At 39.3% G+C, this 25,781-nt stretch overlaps 1 protein-coding gene across 5 annotated transcripts in view; it reads left to right on the top strand.

Moving 5' to 3' along the window:
* The window catches only part of Il1rap (interleukin 1 receptor accessory protein), a 144,335-nt gene that overhangs the window by 115,134 nt on the left and 3,420 nt on the right, over positions 1-25,781 (top strand). The window contains exons 9-12 of one of the 5 annotated variants that reach the window (XR_003835140.1): positions 9,364-9,513; positions 10,983-11,126; positions 21,386-21,961; positions 22,249-22,330. Coding sequence is in view for 4 of the 5 variants with exons in the window: in XM_021184928.2 (XP_021040587.1) it covers positions 9,364-9,513; positions 10,983-11,126; positions 21,386-22,098 (1,007 nt within the window). In the remaining variant the exon portion in view is untranslated. Of the gene's footprint in view, positions 1-9,363; positions 9,514-10,982; positions 11,127-13,795; positions 16,836-21,385; positions 24,182-25,781 lie in introns of those variants that run through there. The other 4 variants (XM_029470627.1, XM_021184929.2, XM_029470628.1 and 1 more) reach the window with 4 other exon arrangements.

The following is a 25,781-nucleotide window of genomic DNA, read 5'->3' on the forward strand; positions in this document are numbered from 1 at the left end:
CTTTGGGAATTTTTCCTGAATTATGCACCCACAGCTGTTCTTAGAAGTATATAAAAGACTAAAACATAACTAGCAGACATCTATTTGTGTAGAAGAAGTTAAGGAGGGCAGAGAATATAAATATTAATAAATATTAATTCTCAGAAAATTTCAAATTCACATTTTAAACACGTACCAATGTTTAGGCAGTTTTATAATGTTATAATTGATAAAATAAAACTTATTAAAATAAGATTTTGTTTGATGTTCAAATAATTTCTCCATTAACATGTGTATTTTCTATAATAAAGGAAAATTACAAATCCTTCTTTTTTTTTTTAAAGATTTATTTATTTATTATATGTAAGTACACTGTAGCTGTCTTCAGACACCCCAGAAGAGGGCGCCAGATCTCATTACGGATGGTTGTTAGCCACCATGTGGTTGCTGGGATTTGAACTCTGGACCTTTGGAAGAGCAGTCGGGTGCTCTTACCCACTGAGCCATCTCACCAGCCCCTACAAATCCTTCTTGTGTGAGCTGTTGCTCCTAAAACATATTGCCTAAATTTCTCTCTGAGTCTTGCCCCTAACACATATCCCAACCAATTGATCCCTTCCAAAATATTTTCCAGTGTTATGGAGTAAAATTAACAGTGACATCACATAGTAATCATGTCATTCTAAAACATCCTAGCCCCACACATTTGATGCAATTTATAACATTTAAGTGAAAAATGAAAAGGCTGACATTGTTGCATTTGCATTGGGCTTGAATCCCCATGTATGTATGTATGTATGTATGTATGTATGTATGTATTTATTTATTTATTTATTTAAACCAAGCAACAAGCAAGACACACTTGAGCCTTTTGCTGCAGATTAGAAAGAAATTGTTTATGGTTCTTAAGAAGTGTTAAGTAATATGTTCAGGGTGATCCATTGCTTCCAGTCCGCAGAAGCCACTGTAGGATGGGAGCACAGGGTGCCCATAGTTTCAGTGTTGAGTACTGGGGACACCGCAGAATCACTACTGTCTTACCACAGTGAATTACTTCACATCACATCTCACATCATACAGTCTGATAAAACTCTAGCTTCCATGCAGCCTAACTCTCTGATGTTGGAAAAGACAGACACTGTCTGAGCCTTACTAGGTTTTTCATAAAAATGGACAAACCAATACCAGTACCTCTCAGGTTGTTAAAAAATGTTCAGAACTAGCATTGGTATTCATCTGTGCTATCAACTATTCAATATCGCTAGCTCTTATTTCTCCAAGGGTTTCATAGCATTAATTGGCAAAAAAACCAAACAAACCTGTAATCAAATAAATATCATTATAGTCTAGGTTATGAAATAAATCAAATTACTTTACTCAAGACCTCTTAGAGCCCTTAATATTTAACATTCCAAATGAAGGTCTTCAGGGGTTTAGATTGCTGCAGGCTAGGCATTTTCAATTGTGTTAGAATCCAGATTGTTTAAGTACAGGGAATTTGGGGGCTTTCTTCTAAGGCATGTACTCTGCAGAGGAGTAATATAAGATGACTTATGTTGATAACATCAAAGAATAGTATCAAAGCACACAAAAATAATGTTTTATGGACATGCATAAGCATTTCTGCCAGTCCATCTGAGTACCCACCATAGCACAGAATCAATGGCTCTGAGTGTAACTGGACAGCAGTGGGGACAGCCTAGAGGCTGTGAAGGGTCACATGACCCACCTGTTTAGTGAGTACTCACTTGTATTTTACATCTGTACTTCATCCAAACAACAGAAAGCACAAACTGGTGACCCTGGCTTGTCATCCTGCCATGAGGGAGACTGAGGCAGAATATGCAGGAGTTTAGCTCCGCCTTAGCTGCATAGCCCATTCAGAACTAGCCTGAAGTACCAGAGAACCTGTCTCTAACAAACAAAGAAAAAAACACACAAAAACTATGACAGAAAGAGGTTACTACATGAATGAGAAGAGTTCACTGAAACAGTCTTTCCTGACAGCGCATTTCATTTATTTAGTTAAAGTACTACATAAACATAGGAGACAGCTAAAGCAAACATGTCATAAATGCAGTTGTCTTATCATCAGAGAGTGGCAAGGGCTAAGGAGATGTGTGCTTAATCATAAAAGAAGCCACCAAGCCAGTTGCCAAGGAGGTTTTTCTGTTTCACATTGCCACCAGCAGTACACAGAACATTCCCATGCTCCCTTTTCTCATCAGTGTTTGGAGCTGTCAACTGTTAAACTCTAGCCATTGTAGTTTATGAATGTTTGCAACTCACTGCAGTTGGTCTCTCCTCAGGGATGCTGAAGACTTTGGTGTAAGCTCATTGATCCTTAATCATTCTTCCCACAAGGCCATTAAAAGCCTTCAGTCATTTTCAGCCAGATCATTTGACTTAAATTTAAATGTGATGTACAACTCATACTACACACATACATAAAACACATACAACACATATGCATACTCACACATACAAGCACCTGAATGCAATCCTTTGTTAATTTTAAAATTTAAAAAAATTCCATCCAGCTTGTGAATGTATTTATTTTTCTAAAGATGTGTTTTTGCCTATGTGCATGAGTGTTTTGCCTGTATAAATATACATAGACACATACAAATACATATACGTATGTACCATGGGGTGGGGTGTGCCTTCAGAAGCCAAAATAAAGCCATCAGATCCCCTGGAGCTGGAGTTAGAGGACCTGTAAACTACCATGTAGGTTCTGGGAAGTGAACCCCAGTCCTCTGACAAAGCAGCAGTGCTCTTAAATTATTGGTCCCTGTGAGTTGATATTTTGATAAGCAAAATTGTTAATAATTCGAGGAAGCTCATTTTACTCATCTCTTTTTAATGAATTGAGAGTTTTTTAATCATGTGCTGACCGTTCTTTGTTGTGTTACCTCAAAAGAGGTTATGCTCTTCTCAGCAATTTCTCTCTCTTCTTCTGTTTAGGCTGTGTTCCATCTCCGTCTATAGTTTTGAGGGTGTGTGTTGCAGATTGACATTGGAAATTGGTTTTGTTCTCTTTCTTCCAAGAAATAGTTGTTCTGACACCATGCTGAACATGTTTCACTTTTTTTTCTTGAATTGTCTTGAAATTTGATAAAACATAAAACACCAATTCCTCTATGACTTTCTGCATCTCTTAGTCAGTTGATTTTATCCTCTAGTCTGTGTTTAGTCTAACACCATTTTTATTAATATAGCTTTAAATTATTAAATCAGAAACACTGCCATATTTTCTTTTTCAAGATAATTTCACTATTTTAGAAACTACATCTTTTCCTTACATATATCAGTACTAACTTACCAATTGCTAAATACAATTCTGCTAGGATTTTGATTGGGACTCTATGAAATCTGTGAGGAATATTGATTACAACAATATTGTTTCTACCAATCCATAAAGATAACAGATCTCTATATATAGTCTTAGTGACTTATTTCATCAATTAAGAAAATATTTGGGTATACAGAATGTTACTGAATATTATCAAATTTGTCTCTAAATATTTTAATTTTAGGCTGCCAGGTTATTTTTAAGTTTTCTTCTCTAATTGCTTATTAATAAACCATAGAAATACAATTAATTGATTTTTATGGGCTGATCTTACCAAATTAGGCAGTTTGTCTCTTTCCTCTTCTTTTCCCCTAAGACAGTGCTTTCGTGCATCACTTCTCTGGTTGTTCTCAAGGATGCTCCCTCATTCTCCTAAGTTGGGGTCCATGCTCATAAATTGTGGGTGTCATTGCCTTGCAGCCTTTTCAGAACCTACAGAGACTTTGTTGACTTATTTTGTCATAAATGATTCATACTAATTTTGAAGAATGCATTTTTTCAGATTTTATACTTCTGCTTCACTGGAGGGTGGTACTTCCTGGTTACTCTTCAGAGTGTTCATGTTTATAAACCTCCACAGACAGTGCTTATCTAACTGTTAAATCATCTCTAACAATTCTGGATTCAATTTTTACTTGATACTTCTTTTGAATATTGATCCTTTTATTTTTCTCCTAGCCTGTGTTTTGTCATTATTCTGAGCCTAGTAGATATATTTTGTTAGAATGTTGAATTTTATTGCAGCCAGTGGTTAATTTGTTTATAATATATGTCTGCCTTTTTGGCATCACGGGCTTCTCACTGTTTCTTTGCTCCGATGCTGGGCCTCTCACTTCACTTCCCCCAGACCTGCAAGTGCCCCTGTGGTTGTTCATTGCCTAGACTTTCCCACTAGGGCATGGTAAGTGTAAAATCAAGTATCCACAGCTTTGCATTTAGCCAGACTGAAGTTAACCTCATGCAGATTTCCAGAGTGTATTTTCTACTTGGTTCTCTTCTGTCTGTTACTTAGTCCTTGAAATTCAAAATAGTAGTCTCTAGTCTTATATCTTTCACTAGGTAAGAGCAACCACCACCTCCTCATGACATTCCTTTCTGAGCCAAAATCTAAAAAATAACTTTAGCAATTTTTAGAAAGAAAATGATGTAATAACCATGGGCTTATCTTACTCTTAACAGTTCTCCTATGTGAAAGCAAAACATTATTTTAGATACTCTGGAGGGACAATTAGTTCCCTCTCAGGTACTTCTATGACCAACAAACAGTAAGGTCAGAGGTTGTCATGTCCATCAGATTTGCAGGTCCATTCACAGTTCTCTGTTTTGGTTTTCATTTAAATCAAGCACTCTTTAGTTAACATTTCAGACAATGGTCATCACCACGGTTTCCAAACTTATGGGGAATTTAGTACTGACTGGCCCTGGGCTCTGCAACTGGGGACATTTGAAAGTCCAGAGTGCTGCCACGTAGAGGGAGAGTACAAGCCAACTGCAACAGTGAAGATAAATAACTTGGGTTGCCAAGGACAAAGATGATTATAGAGCCAGAACCTCAAGCGGGACAAGACTATCTTGGGGTTCTGGATTCTTTTAACAACAATCACTAGCCGGGCACTTGGGTTTTAGAGCCAATTTCTAATACAGAACTACAAAGTAAATTCTCATTTGGAGAGTAAAAATAAGCAAGCAAATGTCAGCATTTGGCTACGTTCTGATTGAGACTTTAGTGGAATCAATGAGAGCAGGAGTCCAGCATGGGCAGATTGCATCACTCCTTTCTGTTCCTAAACCTTTTTGTCTGAAATTTCATCAGCACGCAATCATTGTGCTGAATGCTGAGCCCTGCAGGGGGAAGGACACAAAGTATAGGCTAAGGGTTAGTTTTCCCTGTAAGGTCTCTCTGTTTTACAAGACAGCCTTGTAGAACACAGCCTATGCACAGCTCCGGCCATTTAAAAAGGGAAGCCCAGTGGATTATTTATTTTAAGAGCCAATTATTATGTGCTATTAGGGGAATCTACCTTAGCAAAATGACTACAGAAAGCACAATCTGTAAATATGATTCAAATCACAGGTGATACAGAACAAGTTTGGAAAACCCAAAGTAAAATACAGAATAGAATTATGAGATGCCAGAGAGAAATTGATGGGGTAATTGATCTTTCAGTCATTAAGCAAGACCTCTATTGATATTTAGAAAAACACCAACCCATTTAAAAAATCATTATCTTGGGGCCAGCATGGGAGTACACCTGATGACAATATTCTACTGGCCAGTTCCAGAGTGTTCCCTGTACTAGATATGTAACAGGCTGGAGTCAGGTCAATGAACTTGAAAGTCGAGGATTTATCCCTAAATTTGAGAACTTTGGACTCAGGTCCAGGCTGCTTGCCATTGGGATAAAATATCGTCTTAAAGGTCATTCCCACCCCCCACCAAATGATCAATGATCTAACACTTTGAGCGAGTTACACAAAGATGTACATACTTTTGGAGAATCTGGGTGGCATCCAGCTTTGGAGAAGATTCTCCCATGCCTGTGCTGTCACCTACAGTGTGCAGATGCTTACAGCAACTTTCTCTACGCTGCCTCTCCTCTATTAGAGCCTGACTGCCAAACTTTTCCTCCTTAATAAGCTCATCACACTATCTGCTTTTTAAACATACCCATAAAAGTTTTTAAATTAACCAAATGAATTGCTCCCTTATTTCTTTACCTTACTGAATTACGTTTTTAGCCCTTACTGTCTCCTCATGGTCCTTCTCCCAAGCTTCTGTCAAATGCATGGCAAGGAAGTCATTAGCAAACCAACACACTAACCCCTACTTCATACCCAGCAAACACTGTATTTTTCTCAAAGTCTTCAGCTACAGGACCACAGCTAATAGAGGAAGTGAATGTTTCTGCCATTGATTGTTACACTGGGATTCTTTGGTTATCCTCATGAGTGAACAGCAAGTACATAAATAAAAAGTAATATTCCGGTTCTGGGATAGTTCATTGGGATTCCAAGCGACCAAGAGATAGGATGGTCAAAAAGTTCCCACCTGGAAGGGTAGGAAGATCCAGTTTACTTGGGACTGGGAAGGGGTGGGGAAGCAGCCCATTGACTAACTATAGTTCGACAAATGCTGAAATAAAATTATAAAAAGAAGAGTCGACATTTCTGTGCACAAAGCTCAGGCTAAAAAGAACAGGCTTGTTGGTTGAAGATGATAGAAAATAAAGACATATACAAAGTGAAAAATAAAGAAAGGAACGCCATATTCTGGCCAGAAGTCACACCCTGTCACAGCAAGATGCTTGTTTTCCCTGCTACCTTTGAGAAAAGGGAGAGGTGAATGAAGTGCGCAGTGAATGCAGACTTAGTTTCTAGAACAGGAGGCAGTATGGAGGGGGCTTCTGAATTAATACCTCATTTTTAATAAATGAGGAATTGTCCCATTCTATCTCTGATATGTCCATAAAGCCTCTCTGTGATATGCACCATGGAAAATAAGTAGATAACGAGGAAACAGTCAAAGCTCAGATGATGGAAGTCAGTCTCTGCAGTCTTTGTCATAGAACTGTGAACTTGGCAAATACTCAAACCAAATAACACTTGTCATTATTTAGACTGGCCCATTTCTTTTTTTTTTTTTTTTGATATTTTCTTTATATACATTTCAAATTTCAAATGCTATCCCGAAAGTTCCTTCTACCCTCCGCCTGCCCTGCTCCCCTACCCACCCACTCCCACTTCTTGGCTCTGGCATTCCCCTGTATTGGGGCATATAAAGTTTGCAACACCAAGGAGCCTCTCTTCACAGTGATGGCTGACTAGGTCATGTTCTGCTACATATGCAGCTAGAGACATGAGCTCTGGGGGTACTGGTTAGTTCATATTGATGTTCCACCTATAGGGTTGCAGACCCCTTCAGCTCCTTGGGTGCTTTCTCTAGCTTCTCCATTGGGGGCCCTCTGTTCCATCCTATAGATGACTGTGAGCATCCACTTCTGTATTTTCCATGCACTGGCATAGCCTCATATGAGACAGCTATAACAGGGTCCCTTCAGCCAAATCTTGCTGGCATATGCAATAGTGTCTGGGTTTGGAGGCTGATTATGGGATGGATCCCCAGGTGGGGTAGTCTCTGGATAGTCCATCCTTTCGTGTTAGCTCCAAACTTTGTCTCTATAACTCCTTTCATGGGTATTTTGTTCCCTATTCTAAGGAGGAACGAAGTATCCACCCATTGGTCTTCCCTCTTCTTGATTTTCTTGTGTTTTGCAAATTGTATATTGGGTGTTCTATGTTTCTGGGCTAATATCCACTTATTAATGAGTGCATATCTAATGACTTCTTTTGTGATTGGGTTGCCTCACTAACGATGATATCCTCCAGATACATCCATTTGCCCAAGAATTTCATAAATTCATTGTTTTTAATAGCTGAGTAGTATTCCATTGTGTAAATGTACCACATTTTCTGTATCCATTCTTCTGTTGAGGGACATCTGGGTTCTTTCCAGCTTCTAGCTATTATAAATAAGGCTGCTATGAACATAGTGGAGCATGTGACCTTATTACCAGTTGGAAATTCTTCTGGATATATGCTCAGGAGAGGTATTGCTGGATCTTCCAGTAATATTATGCCCAATTTTCTGAGGAACCTCCAGACTGACTTCCAGAGTTGTTGTACAAGCTTGCAATCCTACCAGCAATGGAGGAGTGTTCCTCTTTCTCCACATCCTAGCCAGCATCTGCTGTCACCTAAATTTTTGATCTTAGCCATTCTGACCAGTGTGAGGTAGAATCTCAAGGTTGTTTTGATGTGTATTTCCCTGATGATTAAGGATGTTGAACAATTTTTCAGGTACTTTTCAGTCATTCGGTATTCCTCAGTTGCGAATTCTTTGTTTAGCTGTGTACCCCATTTTTAATGGGATTATTTTAATTTCTGGAGTCCAGCTTCTTGAGGTCTTTGTATATTGGATATTAGTGTATTGGATATTAGTCACCTATCAGATTTATGATTGGTAAAAATCCTTTCCCAGTCTGTAGGTGGCCTTTTTTTCTTATTGACAGCGTCTTTTGCCTTACAGAAGCTTTGCAATTTTATGAGGTCCCATTCCATTCTTGATCTTACAGCACAAGCCATTGCTGTTCTATTTAGGAAATTTTTTCCCTGTGCCCATATCTTCGAGGCTTTTCCCCACTTTCTCCTCTATTAATTTCAGCATCTCTGGTTTTATGTGGAGGTCTTTGATCCACTTAGACTTGAGCTTTGTATAAGGAGATACAAATGGATCAATTCTCATTCTTCTACATTATAACCACCAGACTGGCCCATTTCTACCCAGTGAAAATACTAGATCTGAAGCTTCTTTTTAAATTAACAAAGGAATTAACTTTTTCTGATACTGATGTTAGAAAGATGATGGCACCAAAATTAGTAGACACATTACGATTATTTTTTCCAAGTTGCCTTCTTTGATAATGGGCCTTTTTTCGAATGTTTCTCGAGAGCACATGGCAAGAAGTGATCAGTCACTAGATATGATACTTGCAAAGCTATCGTTGACCCAGAACTGTGGCACATTGCTACCGTCTTCATACACAGGAGTCTGAAGCAGGACAATGGTAACTTTGTGCCATATAGCAAGGCCATCTCAATTTATATGTGGCTGGAGATATTCCACATTGGTAGAGCATTTTCCTAGCATGTGCAAGGCCCTATTTTGAGTTGAATTTGATAACCTTCCTAGAAATCTTTTCAATGATAAGATCCATATTATTTTGTAAACATGTAGTATCTACTCAAATCACTGAATAACCTAAAGCACTTTCTGTAATAGGATCAATAAACAACAACAAAAGGGAGTAAAGAGGGATGCCTAATCTATTGTCACATGGCTTCTGCTCATTAACATGTGTGCATAACTTAGCTGCATGGCTGATCCAGCCATTAAGAATATGGTTGGGTAACTGTGGTCACTAAATAGAAGTTAATTATCACCATTATTATTATTTTGTCATTTGCTGTAGTCATACCACCAAGGTACACAGTAGAACTCGCCTGTGGTTTTGGAGCCACAGTCTTTCTGGTAGTGGTTCTCATTGTGGTCTACCATGTTTACTGGCTGGAGATGGTCCTCTTTTACCGGGCTCATTTTGGAACAGATGAAACAATTCTTGGTAAGTAATGGAAGTGTGTTGCCAATCACTTATATCACCGTCTTCAGAAAGCATGTTTCCTTTGTAGAGGAACCATTAAGATCATCACTATTATCTCTTATTTCAGTAATCCTAGTAAGAATAAATCTTTCCAAAGTACACTGTTCACCTTTCTTGATGGATATGTGATTTAATCTAGATTAGCATTATCCATACAAAAAATGTGAGGAGTATCATGCATGAAATTTACAATTTCCCCCAGTGGTTCAAAGAGCACAAGCAAAACTAAATACTTGATTCAATATTTTCACATTATTATTTCAGAATTAAAATGATTTTTAGAAGTTAATGAGCTGTTCTACAGCCTTTTTGGCATTGAAAGTACTGAAAATTCAGAACATTGTTTTGCAGTCGTGGCACATCTCCGTCCCAACAGCTGTGTTCCAATGGTCAACAGAGACATGTGATTCTTGTTTACTGATAGGGCCGTTCAAGTGCACAGTCTTCTGTTTTGTTTTGTTTGCTCCTTTGTGTTTTGACACAGTGTCTCATTGTATATCCCAGGCTGAACACAATCCTGAGTGCTGGGATTGCAGCCATGTGCCACCACATCCAGATGTAGGTTCACATGCTGAAATCAAGGGAAGACCCAGGGACCTACAGCATCACAGTCATCCAAAACACTTTAACTGTAGAACCAAAACCTGACTTAACCTGAACCAGAAATTACACTTTAACAATACCCCCAGGTGACCCACGTGTACTTTAGAGTTTAAAATTATCTTTTACTTTGGTTCTTACTATTTAAAAAAAAACATCTTTCTATTGTGTATTCCTGACAGAAAGTTTCTTGGCAGTATGAGAGAAACATTTGAATCTATCCTGAGAGAAAAGAGGAAAGACACCATGCTTGAAGATTCTATCTAATTCAGCATGCTTTGAGGAGAAACACATAATCTATATTTTTAATGACTCATGGATTTTGTTAAACAAATTTAGGGATGATCAATATATTGAACCTAAACATGGTTTACGTGTAGTTCTTTTTAGGTATAATTTGGTCAGTTTCAATGTCTTTCTCAATTTAGGTTCTAATGTATTAGCAGGTATTTTTCTAGAACACTGAGTAGAAATTTCTTGCCTGACATTAGCCACTAGCACCTGTGATGTTCATCTCTGTTCACTTAAGTCATAAGGCAGTCTTCACCTGCTTGCTACAGGGGCCGCTCCCTGACATGAGAGTAGAAGATACATCAGGTGCAGTTTGAACTCCCATGCCCACTTGGCATGAGTACTGTCGGCACTAGAAAATTACATATTATTCACAAAATGCAAAAAAATTAAAACAGGAAAGGACGAAAGAGGAAAAGTAGAAGAGGATAAAGGAAAAGAAAGAAAATGTCCAACACCCAGAAGTTAAATTTAAGAAAACAAAAGGACAGTTTGAGAAGTTTTCCTAATTTGCATCGGCGATGTGTTCCTTTTCCTAGATGGAAAGGAGTATGATATTTATGTTTCCTATGCAAGAAATGCGGAAGAAGAGGAATTTGTGCTGCTGACGCTGCGTGGAGTTTTGGAGAATGAGTTTGGATACAAGCTGTGCATCTTCGACAGAGACAGCCTGCCTGGGGGAAGTAGGTATTTCTGATAAGCAGCAATGGTGCCTCCCTGAACAGACAGTGAATCCTGAGCTTTGGTGCTCGCATGGGTTGTAGCTCAGTGTTCGTATTCGGGTATGGAACATACAATTCCTTCAAGTACTAGAGACTTCTACAGAGAAGCAGCCCCAGTGTGAGGTGTACACTGTTCCATTTATGGCTTAAAAAAACATTCCCTTGCAATCTTGAAGTGTTCCTTGTCAGAAAAGTGCCAGTCCTTAGGAAGTCTATCTCACTGGAAGTGTCAGGCTGATGCGCATTAGGGTTTATTTTTATATTTTCATTTAAAACAGACAGTATAGAAGATGCTACTTTACACACACTGAGGTTTCCTCACGTTAAATGGAGCTGAGTTGCAGAACAGAAAGCGTAGAGCATCTCCCTGTTGATACAGTATGTCCTGCGTTCTTTCTCAGCATTTTCTCTCATCTGTGTCAGCAAGCTAGTGCCACTCAAATCTGCCTTTCGTGGTCTGCATCTCCCTTTCTCTCAGTGTGTATGTTTGAGTTTTAGCTTAAAGTATGCAAGGCTGCTGCATTCTAGCAAGTTTTATAAGGAAAAGCTTTAACTACTGAGTATTTTTACAAAGCCAATGCCTCCCCTTTTGAAGTCCAAACAGTAGCAAAGTCATGGTTCATTTGTGAGATTTATAGCAAGTACATCAGCAACCATGCTCCATCTCTCATAAGCCTTTCCTGATCAGAATGAGTGCACCAGCTCCTGACTGGAGCATGGAATGATCTTTTTTGTTTTTTGTTTTTGTTTTTTACCCCTCCCCCCTTGATAATATGTTTACATTAACTACTTTATACTTTTTTTTAAATTTTTAATGTGTGGGTAGTTGATACCTGGGATAGACATAGTTTTCCTCTCATTTTGAGTTAGCGTATCAGTCATCACTCAAAGGCTGTGCTTGTGTCCCACAGATGATTCTCCTTTAGTGTTATTATGTCATGGAATGATCACTTACATGGTAAAAGGCAAAATTCCACTCACATTAATCATTAATTTGCCCAACTCACCCATGTTCCTATTTATTCCTCCACAAAACTTATAATATCCTATCTACTATGTGAAAGGTGATGAGAAGCTCTGCAGTATATATCTGGGTAAGACCTTCCACAGGGTTCTGACAGCCCTTTGAAGAATGCATGATTATTCTTGCATCTTGCAGAGCTCGTTCCCTTTATATCCTTTCTACTGCTCTTCCTGAGGCCACTTTGCCTTTGGACTTCTTTCTGTGCTTATACATGGTCAGCCACCAGTGGCAATGCTTAGAGGAAACACCTAACCATCCCTGAATTCTCCCCTGAGTTGCACATGTTAGATTTTAATTGGCAAGTCTTTCCCCATTACTTCTGCAACTGTAAAGATTAAGAATGGAAATGACTGCTGAGCATGGGTGGAGTGTGATATGTGTTTCCACTACACCACTACACTGCCTGGAGCTAGTGAGTGTCTCTCCTCTGGGTGAAGGATTATGTGGGTCTCCCTCTGCATCTGTGAGGAGATAGATTTGTCCCAAGAATTTAGTGACAGGAATTAATCAGAGCCCTTGAATAAAATTAGGCTGTATTTCCATTTTCAGCACTATTTTTTCCCAACTTGGAGAAAGTAATTCAAAGTTAGTAAATGTGAAACACATCAGCTAGCAGTAGCTGACGATGGGCTGTCCAGTGATAACTGGAGGTTAAAGAGAAATATGCATGTTTTATTTCATCTCCAGAACAGAGAAAACTAAAGAGCTGATGGGGGAATACACTGCTTGCCAAGATGCCATTTGCTTGAGTTACTAATCTAGCAACAGTGACATCAGTTGGCATCAGGAAAGTACACATCAGCAGAGAAGGAGAGAGAGAGAGAGAGAGAGAGAGAGAGAGAGAGAGAGAGAGAGAGACGAGAGAGGAGAGACACGAGAGAGAGACAGAGAGACAGAGAGAGACAGACTCAAATTTGGCATTCCCTGGTGTTGCCCTTGGNGCTTGAGTTACTAATCTAGCAACAGTGACATCAGAGAGATACAGAGAGAGTCAGAGAGACAGAGAGAGACAGAGTTAGAGACAGAGAGAGAGAGAGAGAGAGAGAGAGAGAGAGAGAGAGAGAGAGAGACACGAGAGAGAGACAGAGAGACAGAGAGAGACAGACTCAAATTTGGCATTCCCTGGTGTTGCCCTTGGTTAGCTGCAGCTGCAACTTGGGGGCTTTGACTCTGAAGTTCATATTTGGGTGAAGATGTTTCATAGATGATAGTATTTTCTTTCAGGAGCCTCTTTGTCTGAGCTACAACACTATTTGAAGAAAGTGATGTCACCACAACATATCTATTCCATCTGGTTCAAATAGGGCCTTTGAGGAATTGGGTAACAGCAGCCCATCATATTCCACCATTATTTTAGTTTTAGTTATTTGGAAACGTTTGGAGAGTTGGGCATTTATATATGACTCCATTTTTTTTCCTCCTCAGAGTGACATTCCAGGGACAGTGTGGTTAGATTAAAGAGGAAGTCACTAGGAGTGTTGCTGATAAACCTGTTTCAGCCTTGATTCCCAGGCTGTCCTTCCAAGTTCCCTATCTTCCATCCTTCACCTCTTTGTGTCAGGTAGTTCTTGGCCAACACTAATCCCCATGGTGTTTTCTTTCCCAGTTGTCACAGATGAGACCCTGAGCTTCATTCAGAAAAGCAGACGACTCCTGGTTGTCCTAAGTCCCAACTACGTGCTCCAGGGAACACAAGCCCTCCTGGAGCTCAAGGCTGGCCTAGAAAATATGGCCTCCCGGGGCAACATCAACGTCATTTTAGTGCAGTACAAAGCTGTGAAGGACATGAAGGTGAAAGAGCTGAAGCGGGCTAAGACGGTGCTCACGGTCATTAAATGGAAAGGGGAGAAATCCAAGTATCCTCAGGGCAGGTTCTGGAAGCAGCTGCAGGTGGCCATGCCAGTGAAGAAGAGTCCCAGGTGGTCTAGCAATGACAAGCAGGGTCTCTCCTACTCATCCCTGAAAAACGTATGAAAGGGGAAGTGAGGGGGTACAAAGAACAAAGCGGTTCATGGGAGGAAGGGTCCCCTCTTCCCTCCTAGGCTGTGGCTTCATAGACAGAAAAAGAGTCCTGTCTAAGCCCCCTGGGAGGAAAATATTCCGGGACTGTACGGCTGGCAGCTCTGCCTCTCGGCAATACTAAGTGTTACGGTGATGGACTCCACAGTCCGTCACCAGTTCTAAAAGTCATTTTGATCTTTGCAAGTAAAGATGTGTCTGATGCATCCTCCACCTCTGTTCTTCCCTCTTTTCTAATCTCTTCATAAAAATCTCACCTCTATGGAACTGCTTTGCCTAGTGACTCAAAACTCTGTTTAAAGATACTTTACCTGCTGACAGGAGTATTGCCTGTTTCTCAGTAGGACACTCCTTTAATTTTCTCTTCTCTTCTGTCAACCATTAAGTATGTAATCAGGGACTAAATCTGTGTGAGCTGAGGCTATTTCACTCCTTTGCTTCTGTGTCTGTTGAGTCTACCACCTCAGCAAGACTAACAGTCAAACTACAGCTGTTCCTCATGACTGATTAAGCGACATACTGCCTTCCTGCTACTAAACCCCATTCGCTCTCATCTCAGGTAATGGAGATCATATTTATAAACTTGAAAAAGCCATGGCTTTTGTTTTATCATAGTAATTTCTCATCTGTCTACAGATAGACAGGTCTATACTTGTTCCTCCATCTCCCTACCTATTGGATCTGTCACTCATAGGCAGCGTCACACTTGCTGCGGTCTGAGGGGGAGCTTTAATGGTGCTAATGGAGAGTGAGAAAATGCAAAAACGCTCTCAGGGCATTTTTCACATGGGAAGAGAGCACAGAAGAGAACGCTTGGCAGTTTGTTTGTTAATTCTGACCTTAGAGGGGAAAACCAGGAAAGTGGTTAATCCTCACTCCTTCACACACCTCTTCATTATGAAGTGGAGGTGAGAGGTACTGAGTTTCCTTTTGGCATGACCATTCCAAAAGAATGATTATTCATGGTAATTAATTGTGCAGTGCCTGTAGTACCTTGCTCCAAATGAATCACCCTGCAAATCATTAATAATGAAGTGGTTTTATTAGTCTCAAGCAGAATTTCACTATTCCCCAGACTTGCAAAAGTGAAAGGCAAGTGTAACATTTACATTTAGAGAGGCCAATTTCTATTTCATATCTAACATGTATATATATGTATATACATATATACATATATATGATCTCTGTACACATAAATTTTATATGTCTATGTATATAGAAGTATCTACAAATTACATGTGTGTGTGTGTATATCCACCTGCCTATAAATTATCTCTGTGTATTATTTGGGGCTATACATAATCACACACATACATCTTTCAGTAGTCATTGGCAAAATATTAAAAGCCAGTAGAACTAGTGTTCAATCTTTAAATTATGTTAATAGTGTCATGGTTTTGTGTTGATCTTTTCATTTCATTTCTGTTCCATTTGTGAATTCCTGGCTCTCTGTATATAGTTGTCAAAGTTCTTACCTCCCCTAAATTAATATGAACGACTTAATGCTTCAACAGTTGATCTGGGTTGCAGGGGAATCTCTTGTTTGTGAACCTCCCATTGCCACTGCTCAACAGCGGTCATCTAATATTGCTTGAGTTTCTACTTGACTCCCTGAAGACACATATAGAATTGAAGTTAAACTAAGCTATGTGAACTGATGAAGAAAAACAGATATAGTTTTAAAGGAGTCTGAGTACCCTATAAACATGACTCATAAATTAAGGAAGACTTTAACCAAGTTTTGTTAATAATGTTAAGCAAGTCCAAAATTACTTATTCATTAGTACTGAAGTCCACAGTTAACCATTGCTTTGTTAGAATTATTGATTACTTTAGATTGAAAAGAGTTCCCTTCTGAATCCTTGACTTCAAACTATGATATAGTGTCGTTCTTGCATCTAACCTTTCAGAAGTGCTAATGCTATTTTTGGTATTTCAAATAATTACCATTTCCACTAATAACCTTTTAATCACGGTACCAGATAACATCCACATAAACTTTGAATGTTAACTTCTGCATGGGCTATGGGAAAACAAGGGCCAGACTTGTCACCACAAGCTGTTCCCTCTGTACTGTGTAGTTTCTGCACAGTTGGAGTCTGTATTCATCCCAGCCACTATGATGTCACCTCCATGTTTTTCTATTGATAGGCCCTTTTTATTCTGAGCCCACACTAGTGCTATAGCATAAAGCTTATCAAATCTAAATAACATATCTCATCCTAAGTAGATTTAATTTCAAGACTCTTGTCAGTGTTTCAGAAGATGTTTCAAATAGAACAGCAGAGAGGGGGACACACACTTGTATTTATGATAATGAGAACTTCTGCACCCAGGTTAACCAAGCAGCATGCTATGTAGAGTGTATATGTATACAGCCACATGGGATTTAATTCTCTTTTGTATCTTAGATGAGTCCCAGAGATGCTAATAAAAAAAAAGTACTGTCTTGTATTGAGAAACAAAAGGATCACTCCACTTGTTAACTACCCATTTGTTTCCATAGGTTTTAGTACTGTAAGACCATTTTTTAATTTTATTCATAAACATATGTATTTTCCATTTTCATTTGATTTGTATATTTACATATTTTTGCAATAAACCATTTATTTTCACCTTTGAATTTTATTTTGTGCATGTGTTTTGTGTCCTTATCTTCATGTTTGGGCTTGAGAAGTAAGAGGAAAAAGAGTGATTATATTTATAAAAAGAAATGAAAGATATTATAATAGTTAAATATTTATTGAGGAAAAGCTAAGAAAGATGTGAACTTTACATCAAGAGTATTTTCTTTACATATAAGTAAAAGAACTGCTTAAATAAAATGGATTATTCGGTGCTCTAGGATAGGGGTATACATGTGTAGATGGAGGGATACAGAAGCCACAGTTAGTGCTACTTTAAAACAAAAGCACACTTACATCTCTGGTTGTAGTTTCAAACTTTGCTAATGTACAGANAACTCTTTCCAATCACAAAAGAATGGAGCCAGGATGGCATGGACCAAACTAGTGAGCACACAGATTTCTACTCAGTTAATAAACAATTATCAGGCAGAGTTAAATGATAACAGAATTCTCTACTGTGATTACACCATTACAGAAAATATACATGTTATTTAATTTTATGTTTGAATGTTTTACATTGCATGAATGGTAACTAGTGTTAAGTTGCTTCACCCTCAATGGTGACCGTATAGAAGACTCAATAATGGCATTGCATGAGTGTCAATCAACCTGTCTATCACTTGCTTAANAAAATTTCTTAAGATACTTTCTTCATCCAGTTGTGTTCAACACTAACTAGATATTTTATGCAAGCAAAATTTGAAGCATGGTATGAAGATGTGGTCAGCACCTGATCTTCTTTTTTCAAATATTATTTTAAAAAAAACTTTATCATTTTTATTAGATATTTTCTTTATTTTCATTAAAAATGTTATCCCCTTTCCTAGTTCCCTCTACGAAAATTCCCTATCCTCTCCTGTCTGCTCCCCAACCCACCCACTACTACTTCCTGGCCCTGGCATTCCCCTATACTAGGGCATAGAACCTTCATAAGACCAAAGGCCTCTCTTCCCATTGATGGCCAAATGGACCATCTTTTGTTACATATGCAGCTAGAGACATGAGTCCCACAATGTGTTTTCTTTGATTGGTTATTTAGCTCCAGAGAGCTCTGGGAGTACAGGTCCTCCTATGGGGCTGCAAACCCCCTCAGTTCCTGGGTACTTTCTCTAGCTCCTTCACTGGGGACCCTGTGCTCTGTCCAATGGAAGACTGTGAGCATCCACTTCTATATTTGCCAGGCACTGGCAGAGCCTCTCAGGAGACAGCTATATCAGGCTCCTGTCAGCAAAATCTTGTTGGCATCTTCAGTAGTGTCTGGGTTTGGTGGTTGTTTATGGGATGATCTCTAGGTGGGAAAGTCTCTGTATGGTCCTTCCTCTAATCTCTGCTCTCAACTTTGTCTGTATAACTCCTTCCATGGGTATTTTGTTCCCCCCTTCTAAGAAGGATTGAAGTATCCACACTCTGGTCTTCCTTCTTGATTTTCTTGTGTTTTGCAAATTGTATCTTAGGTATTCTATGTTTCTGGGCTAATATCTACTTATTAGTGAGTGCATATCTAATGACTTATTTTGTGATTGTGTTGCCTCACTCAGGATAATATCCTCCAGGTCCATCCATTTGCCTAAGAATTTCATAAATTCATTGTTTTTAGTAGCTATGTAGTACTCCATTGTGTAAATGTACCACATTTTCTGTATCCATTCTTCTGTTGAGGGACATCTGGGTTCCTTCCAGCTTCTGGCTATTATAAATATGGCTGCTATGAACATAGTGGAGCATGTGTCCTTCTTACAAGTTGTAGCAACTTCTGGGTATATGCCCAGGAGTGGTATTGCTGGATCTTCCAGTAGAACTATGTCCAATTTTCTGAGGAACTGCCAGACTGATTTCCAGAGTGGTTATACCAGCTTGCAATCCCACCAGCAGTGGAAGATTATTTCTATTTCTCCACATCTTTGCCAGCATCTGCTGTCATCTGAGTTTTTGATCTTAGCCATTGAAAAGTATTCTGTGAAAAGTATTCTTTTTAAGGATATAAAAAAATTAAATTGTTCCATGTTTACTTTCTATCCCCTTGTGTGGGTGTGTGGGGTAAGTGTGAGTGGAGGGAGGGGATAGCTCCCAGGAGTAGGTTCCCATATCCTGTGCAGGGACTGAACACAGATTGACAGGCACCTTTACCTATCAACCCAAACTTACAATCACATTGTCCTCTTTCAAATGGAAATCTTCCACTTTCTTGAAAGGTACATTTTTTTTTAATCCAAAAATCCCAAGACAATGCTTAAGATATGTGTGTTATTTTCATTCATGGTTATCCCATTGAAAAGAAGAGACATTATTCTAACATAATCATTGTGATACTGTTACATATACACTTATGGGATTTGATTGCTTAAGTTTCCTGTGTTGAATATCTAGTTGTGTGATCCTAAGATTTCTCTTGACACATGTAGAGCAGCAATATCTTCACACATGTGTTCTCTAATGTATTAATGGCAATTTCAAAAAGTCTAAGTAGAGGGTGATAGAACAAGGCAGTTACCAAAGCACATATGTGCACATGTGCACATGTGCATACATACATGTGACTCTTGAGAACTGAAAATTATGTTTATCTTTCAACATCAGAGCAACAACAACAAAAACCTACCAATATACCAAACTCACAGCAAATGCTGAGGGTCTCCATAGGCTGAAGAAAGGTAAATACTGCATCAATAATGTCTGGCATATTGGCTGGCATATATTTTAAATTTGGGGGCACTAAGAGTTGAATGGGTGGACTTTCTTTCCTTTGTCCATATTTTCTAAGCCCCTGCATCTCACAGCTTGTTAATACTGCATTAACTTGAAGAATTTTTCTCCCATTGGGGCCTGTCTGTATCCCACCAGCAAACATTAGAATGGAAAGCTCTGCCAGAAGTCTTAATTAATTGATTGATTCTTAACCACAATGGTGGTATTGGGCTCTTTAATTGACCTTTAGACTACTTCTTTACACACACACACACACACACACACACACACACACACACAAGAAAAAAGAAAATTGAAGCAACAAAGAAGTAAGGATGTGAAGAAAATAGCAAGGAAAGAAGGAAATTTTGTTTGATGAAAGACTGGTACTGTGTCCAAAATGTTAATTAAATATCTGGGGCTGGCTGTAACTCAGGATATGGGGAGGAGGTAATTGCCTTAATATTCTGCCAATCAAAGGTTTTGAAGAAGTAACTATGTTCATTGTTATCCAAGATATTACTCTAGAAGACGTATATACAAATCAAATTACTCTTCACAGGCATATGATAAGGGATGGGAGTTTTTGAAATTAAGTCTTTTATAGAATAAGAGGACATAGCTGAAGTTGATTAACTCAGGGGTAAGAAAAGAAAATCTGTAGCATCACAATTGTGCTTAGATCCTGAGGACGTTTGAAGATATCGGATCTAAGACTACCAGATAAAACTAATGGAAATTAAAAAAAAAGTCCAAAACAATAAATTGTTTACAAGCAGAGAAATAGAAAGGAAGTCAGCTGTTTTTGTTTGTTTGTTTTTAACCGTTCATTTAATTCACATTTACGATCGCGGATGATGTTTTCATGAAGACAACATCTGCAATGGAAGGGGATATTCTGTAGGGAGAGACATTAAATTCAAGATACCCCTCTTTCCTGTTTTCTTTTCATATGCTGATTGACAATTTCTTTTTTCTCTCTTTTTCTCCCATTATTAATTTATTGATTTTTACATCCCAGTTGCAGCCCCCTTCTCCCAGTCCCTATTCACACACCCTCCCTCAGCACATCCTCTTCACCTCTGAGAAGGGGGAAGTGCCTTATGGGCTCCAACCCACCCTGGCACTTGTCAGGTCACTGCAGGACTAGGCACATCATCTCACAGTGAGGGCAAACAAGGAAGCCCAGGTAGAGGAACAGGATCCACAGGCAAGCAATGGATTCAGGGACAGCTTCTGCTCCAGTTGTTGGGGATTAGCATCAAGACCAAGCTACACATCTGCTACATATGTGCAGGGGGCCTAGGTCCAGCCATTGTGGGTGGACTGGTATCCTGACGCTACAAGTTCTTCCTTGCTACAGGAGGTGTCCACTTCAGGCTCCATATACCCGCTGCTAGGCATCTCAGCTAAGTCACCCTCATAGACTCCCTGGAGCCTCCCCCATCCCAGGTCTCTGGCACATCCTAGAGAGATCCCTCCCATGCCAAGTTCCATGTACTCCCTTCATTTTGGCTCTAACTCCTCAGCTCTCTGTATACCTGATTCACCTTCCCTTACCCATTGCCTTGCTGATATTTCCCAGTTCCGTCTGTCCATCTACCTTTGATGACTTCTGAGTGAGACTGGAGCATCCCCCCTTGGAGGCCCCTCTTTCTTCCATACAAGAGACAAAATCTTCCCAACTGTCAGTAAGGGTGGTGTGGATTAGATTACTTGATTTCTTAACTGGATAGGTGATTGAGTAATGATACCCTATTTTTTTCAAACTTTTTTCATGCCCGTCTTTTGTGGACAGGACAACTACCAACTGGATATGGATACATCATTACCAGATGCTATGCTATCTTTCCATTTCCCTGTAGATACCGTGGAAGCAGTTTTTGATTTCATTCAGAGGAGCCGAAGGATGATTGTTGTCCTGAGCCCTGACTATGTGACAGAAAAGAGCATCAGCATGCTGGAGTTTAAGCTGGGTGTCATGTGCCAGAACTCCATTGCCACTAAGCTCATTGTGGTGGAGTACCGTCCGCTTGAGCAACCCCATCCAGGCATCATGCAGCTGAAGGAGTCTGTGTCTTTTGTAAGCTGGAAGGGAGAAAAGTCCAAACATTCTGGCTCCAAGTTCTGGAAGGCCTTGCGTTTGGCTCTTCCCCTGAGAAGTCTGAGCGCCAGCTCCGGCTGGAATGAGAGCTGTTCTTCTCAGTCTGACATCAGTCTGGATCATGTTCAGAGGAGAAGTCGTTTGAAAGAGCCCCCAGAACTCCGAAGCTCAGAGAGGGTGTCTGGAGCAGAGCCAGCCCCGGGCACGATGTCCAAGCACCGAGGGAAACCCTCAGCAGCCTGTCGCTGCTGTGTCACCTACTGTGAAGGAGAAAGTCACCTCAGGAGCAAGAGCCGGGCGGAGATGCACACTCATCCCCAGTGGGAAACACACCTCTGTAAGCCTGCTCTCCAAGAGTCTGAAAGTCAGTGGATACAAAATGGCACCCGACCCGAACCCGCTCCCCAGATCTCAGCTCTTGCACTCCACCACTTTACAGATTTATCCAATAACAATGACTTTTATATCCTATAATCACTTTATGTGGAGGGTGGTGGCTGCTGTTTCTACCAACTCTCTTTGGGTCAAAAACTTTTGGAAATAATTGACATTTTAAATCATTTAATAGACTGTCAGATTTGTGTCCCCCTTTTATTGATTTTTTTAAAAACTATTTATTTCTAGGAGACAAAAGACCTGAAGCACCTGTATCCAGTTATTGCCTCTAACGGCCTCGGAAGAGCACACTCTTCTCGGGCCCTAGAAGGTCAGTATGTAAAAGTTGCTTAGAGTCTGATCTTGCCAAGGGATTCAAAGGTAGCTAAGAACTGGTGTCTCCTTGTGATGTGGGCCATTAAAGTGTACTTGGGCTTTGACACTCATAGAGTTTTTGCACCCAAAAGACCAGGGCTTTGACACTCACAGGGTGTGTGTACCCCAAGGAGTGACTTGAAAAGGAGCAGGTTCTGGTAGACAGAGCTCAACAGCAAACCTCCAGCACATTTGTGTCCCCAGGGACCAAATCTTCCCAGAGGAGTCCCTGCTTCCCATTGCCCCCTGTAAATAGTATGATTTTTGTTCTTGGTCTCAATAAAGGTATATTTTTATGCCATGCCTTTTGTACTAACATATTTTTAATATCCTCTTCTCAATTTGCATTTTCTGGCGTTTATATTCAAATCCAGAGAACATTACATTTCAAAACATTGAGGTTTCCATCAGATAGGAAAGGTGAGGGATATTTGTTGTGGTGGTTGTTTTGTTGTTGTTTGTTTGTTTTGCTTTGTTTTGTTTTCTGATGTGAATTGGATGTCTATATGAAGTTGAGCTTAAGTAAGAATCTTGTTTTGTTCAAATGATAGAAAATTTCAGTGGCAAGGAACTGCAGGTAGATTTTTGGTGCCTGCAGCCTTTCTTCATAATTCTGAAAATGGATGGTGAGTTCAAATTCCTCCAAGGGCCAGAAGGTAAGAGAAAGGGGTAAAATGGAGCAGATGTGAGTTTAACACCCATGACTTGATTTAACACCAAGGACAAAGTGCAGCTTCAGAAAAGTAGGGTCTTTCTGCAGGCAGCCACATGCCAACAAAAGGTCCATGGCACATTGCCTTCAAGCCAGGACCGACCAGGAGCCCTTGAGCTTGCAGATGACTAAAGAACACATGAGTGTTTCCTCCCCTCTGTTTGGTTGTTGCCACTGAGTCAGCTTCTGCGTGACAACTTGCGCAATTTCTTTCATGAGTTTCAAAACATAAATATGTGAATATATGCTTTCAATTAAATCCTGGCTTAAATTTGTAAAATAAAGTCAAAGGATCAAAACAAACAAATATTAAAAAAAAAAACCCTTTATGTGTGAGATGTATTCATGCTTAGGGTCACTAGTATATAAACTCAGGCAAAAGTACTCAGCCAAAGAATATATGCTGAAATAGGGGTCCAAGTGCCTCAGGCAACTCTGACCTGAGGACAACGCAAGTAAGAACATATGGGAACTGTATATTCCTTCTCCAAGCTGAAAACATCTGGCCTTCATAATAGTGTTGGTCTGATGAATCCTCCAGCCCAGGAAACAACTGAGAATCCTGTCTCCTCTTTCAGTTCCATATGTTGCCTGCTTACTATAGGAAATTTACAAGCACAAAAACCAATGTTTCTAAAGAGAAGCAGATCTAAAACCATAGTAGGTGACATTAGATGGGAAGTGTCACTATGTTACAGCAGCCTCTACTGCTAGTGAGTTTGGCCCTGAGCCAGCCTCTCAATCAAAGGCAAAGGGAGTGGTACAGAGATAAGACATGTGTGGAAAGCCTTCATTTCATCTGTTTGACTAGAACTCCCACTGTCTAAAACATTCCTTATGATGGAATATGTACCTAGCTGTGATACAGAGCAGAAATGACTCAGCTCAATGCAGAGTTCTCATTTCACATTGCATTACCTTTTGAAGAGATGTTCAAAGGCTTCATGTTAGCCATCAGAAAGTGGATAATAGACATGACTTCAAATTCTATGAGAGAGAAGGCTGTGGCTCACAACTGTCTGCAACTCACATTCTGGAGAATTCAATTACTTTTTACTTCTAGGGATTCCAAACCATAAGTGGTGCATATACATATACTTAGTACACATACACACAAAAAATAAAAGAAAATAATTAATTACTAATTAAAGTATTAGTAGATAAAGAAAAGAAAAATTCTTGTATGCATACAGTGAAAGATAATCATATCTAACACTAGCCATTTTCTTTAATCAGCTCTTCCTTGATCCTGGTAAGTCTGTGTCCCAATTTCAAGTCTTAAAAAAAATTACACACAAAGTACATCTACCAATACATGTATGAATGTAGGACCATCCACTGGAGCAGAAGCCACCAGTACCACTATTCCAAATAAGGATTATTCTGTCTAAAATTCTGGGGGATCAACAACTTGTCCACCATCATGCTAGAATTTAGTTGGATTTTGCCATTAAAACTGCTATGAGTTTTAAGTGTAATAAACATGCCATATCTAAAACAAACTGTGTCCCACCAATCTCTATCATTCTCCAGCATATAAAGGTATATATATATATATATATATATATATGCATGTATGTATATGCATATACATATATGCATTCTGTTTCCTCTTCCATAGTGTTGCCTAAGTTTCATAGGGCTATTGATAAAGGTGCCCTATTTAGGGTTGAATATTTCTAATCATGTATTCTTATCAATCGGACTAGTTATGATTATCTGCACAGACTCCATCCCACTGTACAAAGGAGCTTTTCTGATCAAGGCTGAAAGTGTCACAGGTCCATTGTTTTAAATATATAGCTTATTTGACAACCTGACCATTTAACAATATAACAGTGGTAAGTTCTACCAGTGAGTCTCCACAGCCATGAGATTAAACCATATTTTAAATACTAGAAATGTATTAAATACCAGCCATGCAGCAGGCCTCAAATCCAATCAGAGAATAATTTGTCATCCCATAAGCCCTATGTCTCTATTCAACAGTGGGTATATCTTCCCTGGGGGCTTGGTAATGCATCCTCAGGGTTCAGTGCTAAGTAAGACAATTGTGGTGTCTTTTCTCTCCAGCAGCCTGCAATAGCAACTTGTGTGACCTTATGAAAGCTAGGCAACAGGGAGAGGAGTTCCTGGTAGGTGTGAGATTGATTTCCCTGGGTTCTACAGACAAAGTATTTACACTCAGCTTCTTGGGAGATAAAAATAAAACAAACAGCAGAAGCAAGAGCTATAAATATAAAATACAAGTTCTTTTAAATAACTATGTAATTTTGGTACTCTCAAAGCTAAATTTTGATATTGATTATCTTTGAAGATTTTAAGTACATGTTTTCTTTGAAGATGTTAAGTACAGGCTTAGAAACATAAAGTCATATTTCAGAGCATTTGGCTACATAAGAGTCTGAAAGATCATGACCTACATATTCAGCATATGAAGGCTCAGAAATGAATGTGATTATTCCTTAACCATCATCCAATAATAAAGTTATATTCACTATCATATATTTTAACAATGAAAATAATAAGAATTTTTATCATGGGCTATGACTACTTATCACTGAGATGGCATAATTATTGGTTAAATATACATACCAATATGTAAGAAATATTGTCTATTTAGAAACATGAAATTAAAGTCAAATTCATCCTTCCTTCTCTCTTTTCTCTTGAAGTGTGATCTTTCTGTGCCTTG

This window comes from Mus caroli, chromosome 16 (assembly GCF_900094665.2).
Source record: "Mus caroli chromosome 16, CAROLI_EIJ_v1.1, whole genome shotgun sequence".
NCBI classification, from domain to species: Eukaryota; Metazoa; Chordata; class Mammalia; order Rodentia; family Muridae; genus Mus; species Mus caroli.